We start from the raw sequence: 7,586 nt of genomic DNA on the forward strand, positions 1-7,586 counted from the left end.
CTAGAACTAAACTAGAACTGAACTAGAACTGAACTAGAACTGAACTAGAACTGAACTAGAACTGAACTAGACCTGAACTAGAACTGAACTAGAACTAACCTAGAACTGAACTAGAACTGAACTAGAACTGAACTAGAACTGAACTAGAACTGAACTAGAACTGAACTAGAACTGAACTAGAACTGAACTAGAACTGAACTAGAACTGAACTAGAACTGAACTAGAACTGAACTAGAACTGAACTAGAACTGAACTAGAACTGAACTAGAACTGAACTAGAACTGAACTAGAACTTGATCTGCACTACATTTGAAATGAACATACCGCAAGCTTAATAGTAAAAGTACGTAGTTTAAAAAAAAAACTTACCTTCAAATAATACCCGGTTGAATTAAAAAATCCGTTCCATGATGTTCATTGAGCGTTAAAATCTGAAATAGAGAAAAGTTTTGTGTTATTCAAATATCGAATTCTAAAATGTTTTTTAAAAAATTTCTTTAAGTGTAAAAGTGTGTAAAGTATTAACATACCACTCGAAAGGTTTCTTTTATTTCAGTTTTACTTTTTCTCAATATAAATCGTAACATGTAAAACTGTTTTATCATTTAAACCCTTTTAAAATATTTTGCCATTTTTATTGAGTAAGTCCATTGTTTCTTTTTTTTTCTCCCCATTATCTTGTAATTTACATTCATTTCATTTAAGGGTTAATATATTCATTGGTTTAGTTAATCCCTTCTTTTCGCCATTGATTTGTTTATAAAAGAATGGATGGCATTTCCTACGATTTCTTTTAACATATTTTGACTTGGATTTGTCGTGGCGGTCATTGCATTTGGCAAGACTATACTACAATCTAAATACAAAACAGCTTAAGAGGCATTTAAATAAAAAAGCCAACTTAAAGCACAGCACATTGCAATAGTACAGGTAACCACCCACTTTTCTTGCCAGCATTTCAATGGTTTCAGATTTATTTGTACAGAGACTGTCGTACATACAAGACTTTTAAAATGGAATGCATTTAAATGTAATTAATGAAATAAAACAAGACAACAAAAACAACAACAACAATGTAGAAATTAAGTCTTAAGACCAAGATTTGTAAACGAATAAAGCAAAAGAAATTTATAAAAGTTTATTGCGTTCTTGTTTGTAGATTTAAATCAACAAAAATCTAATTGTATGCGGAATCAAAAAAGACTAAATTATGGAAAAATACGATTTCTAGCAAACATTTAAAAAACGATTTTTTGAAGGAAAATATGGGTGATTACAAAACAAGCTTATTTTTCAATTTAAACGTGTTTTAACGAAGTTATAAGCGATTTTAGTTTTCTAAGGTTTTCGGAATAAAAAAATCGATTTTTGGGTGAAAATATGGGTGATCACAAAATAAGCTTATTTTTCAATTTAAACGTGTTTTAACGAAGTTATAAGCGATTTTAGTTTTCTAAGGTTTTCGACCTTAAAAATCGGTTTTTGTAGGAAAATATGGGTGATCACAAAATAAGCTTATTTCTCAATTTAAACGTGTTTTAACGAAGTTATAAGCGATTTTAGTTTTCTAATGTTTTCGAACTAAAAAATCGATTTTTTGGGGAAAATATGGGTGATCACAAAATAAGCTTATTTTTCAATTTAAACGTGTTTTAACGAAGTTATAAACGATTTTAGTTTTCTAAGGTTTTCGAACTAAAAAATCGATTTTTGGGGGAAAATATGGGTGATCACAAAATAAGCTTATTTTTCAATTTAAACGTGTTTTAACGAAGTTATAAGCGATTTTAGTTTTCAAAGATTTTCGAACAAAAATATAGATTTTTGAGAAAAAATATGGGTGATCACAAAATAAGCTTATTTTTCAATTTTATAAGCGATTTTAGTTTTCAAAAGTTATCGAACAAAAAAATCGATTTTTGGTGGAAAATATGGGTGATCACAAAATTAGCTTATTTTTCAATTTAAACGTGTTTTAACGAAGTTATAAGCGATTTTAGTTTTCAAAGGTTTTCGAACTAAAAAATCGATTTTTGAAGGAAAATATGGGTGATCACAAAATAAGCTTATTTTTCAATTTAAATGTGTTTTAACGAAGTTATAAGCGATTTTAGTTTTCAAAGGTTTTCGAACAAAAAAATCGATTTTTGAAGGAAAATATGGGTGATCACAAAATAAGCTTATTTTTCAATTTAAACGTGTTTTAACGAAGTTATAAGCGATTTTAATTTTCAAAGGTTTTCGAACAAAAAAATCGATTTTTGAAGGAAAATATGGGTGATCACAAAATAAGCTTATTTTTCAATTTAAACGTGTTTTAACGAAGTTATAAGCGATTTTAGTTTTCAAAGGTTTTTGAACAAAAAAATCGATTTTAGAAGGAAAATATGGGTGATCACAAAATAAGCTTATTTTTCAATTTAAACGTGTTTTAACGAAGTTATAAGCGATTTTAGTTTTCAAAGGTTTTCGAACAAAAAAATCGATTTTAGAAGGAAAATATGGGTGATCACAAAATAAGCTTATTTTTCAATTTAAACGTGTTTTAACGAAGTTATAAGCGATTTTAGTTTTCAAAGGTTTTCGAACAAAAAAATCGATTTTTGAAGGAAAATATGGGTGATCACAAAATAAGCTTATTTTTCAATTTAAACGTGTTTTAACGAAGTTATAAGCGATTTTAGTTTTCTAAGGTTTTCGAACAAAAAAATCGATTTTTGAAGGAAAATATGGGTGATCACAAAATAAGCTTATTTTTCAATTTAAACGTGTTTTAACGAAGTTATAAGCGATTTTAGTTTTCAAAGGTTTTCGAACAAAAAAATCGATTTTTGAAGGAAAATATGGGTGATCACAAAATAAGCTTATTTTTCAATTTAAACGTGTTTTAACGAAGTTATAAGCGATTTTAGTTTTCAAAGGTTTTCGAACAAAAAAATCGATTTTTGAAGGAAAATATGGGTGATCACAAAATAAGCGTATTTTTCAATTTAAACGTGTTTTAACGAAGTTATAAGCGATTTTAGTTTTCAAAGGTTTTCGAACAAAAAAATCGATTTTTGAAGGAAAATATGGGTGATCACAAAATAAGCTTATTTTTCAATTTAAACGTGTTTTAACGAAGTTATAAGCGATTTTAGTTTTCAAAGGTTTTCGAACAAAAAAATCGATTTTTGAAGGAAAATATGGGTGATCACAAAATAAGCTTATTTTTCAATTTAAACGTGTTTTAACGAAGTTATAAGCGATTTTAGTTTTCAAAGGTTTTCGAACAAAAAAATCGATTTTTGAAGGAAAATATGGGTGATCACAAAATAAGCTTAGTTTTCAATTTAAACGTGTTTTAACGAAGTTATAAGCGATTTTAGTTTTCTATGCTTTTCGAACAAAAAAATCGATTTTTGTGGGAAAATATGGGTGATCACAAAATAAGCTTATTTTTCAATTTAAACGTGTTTTCACGCAGTTATAAGCGATTTTAGTTTTCTATGGTTTTCGAACAAAAAAATCGATTTTTGGGGGAAAATATGGGTGATCACAAAATAAGCTTATTTTTCAATTTAAACGTGTTTTAACGAAGTTATAAGCGATTTTAGTTTTCTAAGGTTTTCGACCAAAAAAAATCGATTTTTGGGGGAAAATATGGGTGATCACAAAATAAGCTTATTTTTCAATTTAAACTTATTTTAACGAAGTTATAAGCGGTTTTAGTTTTCTAAGGTTTTCGACCAAAAAATTGATTTTTTGGGGAAAATATGGGTGATCACAAAATAAGCTTATTTTTCAATTTAAACATGTTTTAACGAAGTTATAAGCGATTTTAGTTTTCTAATGTTTTCGAACTAAAAAATCGATTTTTTTGGGGAAAATATGAGTGATCACAAAATAAGCTTATTTTTCAATTTAAACGCGTTTTAACGAAGTTATTAGCGATTTAAGTTTTTTAATGTTTTCAAACAAGAAAACGGTTTTTCGGGTGATCGATATGGGTGATCACAAAATAAGTTTATTTTGCAATTTAAACGTGTTTAAAAAATCGGTTTTTGGAGGAAAATATGGGTGATCACAAAATAAGCTTATTTTTCAATTTAAACGTGTTTTAACGAAGTTATAAGCGATTTTAGTTTTCTAATGTTTTCGAACTAAAAAATCGATTTTTAGGGGAAAATATGGATAATCACAGAATAATCTTATTTTTCAATTTAAACGTGTTTTAACGAAGTTATAAACGATTTTAGTTTTCTAAGGTTTTCGAACTAAAAAATCGATTTTTAGGGGAAAATATGGGTGATCACAAAATAAGCTTATTTTTCAATTTAAACGTGTTTTAACGAAGTTATAAGCGATTTTAGTTTTCAAAGGTTTTCGAACAAAAATATAGACTTTTGAGAAAAAATATGGGTGATCACAAAATAAGCTTATTTTTCAATTTAAACGTGTTTTAACGAAGTTATAAGCGATTTTAGTTTTCTAAGGTTTTCAGAATAAAAAATCGATATTTGGAGGAAATTGTGGGTGATCACAAAATAAGCTTATTTTTCAATTTAAACGTGTTTTGACGAAGTTATAAACGATTTAAGTTTTCTAAGGTTTTCGAACTAAAAAATCGATTTTTGGGGAAAATATGGTTGATCACAAAATAAGCTTATTTTTCAATTTAAACGTGTTTTAACGAAGTTATAAGCGATTTAAGTTTTCTAATGTTTTCGAACTAAAAAATCGATTTTTGGGGGAAAATATGGGTGATCACAAAATAAGCTTATTTTTCAATTTAAACGTGTTTTAACGAAGTTATAAGCGATTTTAGTTTTCTAAGGTTTTCGAACTAAAAAATCGATTTTTGGGGGAAAATATGGGTGATCACAAAATAAGCTTATTTTTCAATTTAAACGTGTTTTAACGAAGTTATAAGCGATTTTAGTTTTCTAAGGTTTTCGAACTAAAAAATCGATTTTTGGGGGCAAATATGGGTGATCACAAAATAAGCTTATTTTTCAATTTAAACGTGTTTTAACGAAGTTATAAACGATTTTAGTTTTCTAAGGTTTTCGAACTAAAAAATCGATTTTTGGGGGAAAATATGGGTGATCACAAAATAAGCTTATTTTTCAATTTAAACGTGTTTTAACGAAGTTATAAGCGATTTTAGTTTTCAAAGGTTTTCGAACAAAAAAATCGATTTTTGGGGGAAAATATGGGTGATCACAAAATAAGCTTATTTATTATATTTATTATTATTATATATTTTTCAATTTAAACGTGTTTTAACGAAGTTATAAAGGATTTTAGTTTTCTAAGGTTTGGGGGAAAATATGGGTGATCACAAAATAAGCTTATTTTTCAATTTAAACGTGTTTTAACGAAGTTATAAGCGATTTTAGTTTTTGTAAGGTTTTCGAACAAAAAAATCGATTTTTGGGGGAAAATATGGGTGATCACAAAATAAGCTTATTTTTCAATTTAAACGTGTTTTAACGAAGTTATAAGCAATTTAAGTTTTCTAAGGTTTTCGAACAAAAAAATCGACTTTTTGGATGGGGGATGGATTCGGTGTGCTGAAATATGGATGATCACAAAATAAGCTTATTTTTTAAATTAAACATGTTTTAACGAAGTTATAAACGATTTTAGTTTTCTAACAAAAGAATTGATTTTTGGAGGGAAATATGGGTGATCACAAGATAAGTTTATTTTTCAATTTAAACGTATTTTAACGAAGTTATTAGCGATTTTAGTTTTCTATGGTTTTCGACCAATAAAATCGATTTTTGGGGGAAAATATGGGTGATCACAAAATAAGCTTATTTTTCAATTTAAACGTGTTTTAACGAAGTTATAAGCGATTTTATTTTTCTATGGTTTTCGACCAAAAAAAACGATTTTTGGGGGAAAATATGGGTGGTGATCACAAAATAAGCTTATTTTTCAATTTAAACGTGTTTTAACAAAGTTATAAGCAATTTTAGTTTTCAAAAGCAAAATATGGGTGATCCCAAAATAAGCTTATTTTTCAATTTAAACGTGTTTTAACAAAGTTATAAGCGATTTTAGTTTTTCTAACAAAAAGTTGATGTTTTATGGAGTATATGGGTGACTTTGGAGCGGTTGGTTTTTTATTATTTTATTTATATATCAAAAGAAGTCTATTTTAAAAATATGTTCCTGTAATATATGTTTCTTTATTCGTAAAAGCAAATAATTGTTAATACTGTTGAGGAATACACAATTTACGGTCCAGCCCAAAAGTATGCCCTCTTTTTTGGTTTTAGCAGCTTTTTTTTAGATTCGTTGGCCTTGTTGTGTGGTTGTTGTATGATCTCATTGTGTATAACTCAATTGAAATACAATAGTTACATGTGAATGTAAATTATTTTTTTATATCATTACCTTCTTCCAATACTTGTCTCAAACATTCCTCGGTGATTTTCAAAACCACCTCACTTAGTTTCTCAGCACTAAAGGGTTTATCCAAAGGCGGTACATGTACAAAGAGTGTACGGCAGCAGTCACGATCCAGGGATTTCAAATAAATATAACCACACAAATAATTGCCCACTTCTTTGGATATGCGGGCAATTTTTGTAATTTCCTCGGTTTTATTATCTTCCTTAGCATAATCCGGTGTGCAGCCGCAATTATCACTTATTACCTCTATAATTTTTTTCAAATTTAATTTACAAAATATGGCGGACTTTTTGGCTGGACAATTTTTCAAACAGGCCGTGGCATTTGGCAAATGTTTGCCGGCATAGTCGGCCCTTTTGAAATTGTTATTATAGGCCAATTTTTCCACATTAACACAAGTAGCCATGCCATGTACACCACAGTGTATAACCAAAGTGGGACGTCGTGACCATATGTCTTCAACAGCCTTGTCTACCGCTTCATATTCAACAGGTACTTCTAATTTTTCCAATTTGTAGGCAGTATTTTGATGGAAAATTTCATCGGGCAGTAAGCGTACCTATAAGAAAATCAAATAATTTTGACATTTTCTATAAATATTTTATCATAGTTACCGCCTCCCAACTAGCATTTACTGATTCATGTCCTATAAATGGTCCAAAGCCGGTGACTATGACCAATTTTTCCAATTCTTCTTGGGGAGTTTCCTTGGCATGAGCTTGCATTTTGTTGGGTGTCAAATAATAAACTAAATTGTTATTATGTTTTGTTATCTAGCATCTAAATTTTTAATGTTATTTAATTTATATTACTTTGTTTATTAGCTTTTTTTGATAATGCCAAGCAAAAATAATTTATGGGTGCACCAGAGCCCTGCGCCGACAAATATTAACGGCGGCGTCGACTGTCACTAAATATGTCGGCGGCGGCTTAAAATCAACTGTTCAATTACGTTTAGTTTTTAATTTTTCAACGGTTTTAAATAAAAACGGAATCCGAGAGATCAGAAAGTGGGAATTTGGAAACAAATATATTGTTTATAACAACAAAACAGAGCAAGCTCAAAAGTTGTGTGAGAAATTATGCAGGGATGAATAAAATATTCTTAAAAATTAAAAACAAATCCTTTCTCCAAGTTTTACGAGGATCTGCCGATATTTAACCCTATCCTCCATATAAAA

General features: G+C 28.7%; 1 protein-coding gene across 2 annotated transcripts; it reads right to left on the bottom strand.

Annotated features, from left to right (window-relative positions):
- Positions 1 to 370: 370 nt before the first annotated feature.
- LOC119610006 (pyroglutamyl-peptidase 1) lies at positions 371 to 7,298 on the bottom strand. Of its 2 annotated transcripts, none has more exons than XM_037965066.1 (3): positions 7,020 to 7,298; positions 6,388 to 6,964; positions 371 to 431 (listed from the first exon to the last, which is right to left on the bottom strand). In XM_037965066.1, the coding sequence occupies exons 1-3, from the start codon at positions 7,128 to 7,130 to the stop codon at positions 415 to 417; spliced, it is 705 nt and encodes a 234-aa protein (XP_037820994.1). In that variant the 5' UTR covers positions 7,131 to 7,298; the 3' UTR covers positions 371 to 414. The 2 variants fall into 2 exon arrangements, with proteins under 2 accessions (XP_037820994.1, XP_037820993.1); XM_037965065.1 differs by lacking the exon at positions 371 to 431 and adding an exon at positions 6,156 to 6,331.
- Between the last annotated feature and the right edge of the window lie 288 nt (positions 7,299 to 7,586).

This window comes from Lucilia sericata, unplaced genomic scaffold (assembly GCF_015586225.1).
Source record: "Lucilia sericata isolate MDLA Ls3-8-SP2 unplaced genomic scaffold, ASM1558622v1 Contig001103F_arrow, whole genome shotgun sequence".
NCBI lineage: Eukaryota > Metazoa > Arthropoda > Insecta > Diptera > Calliphoridae > Lucilia > Lucilia sericata.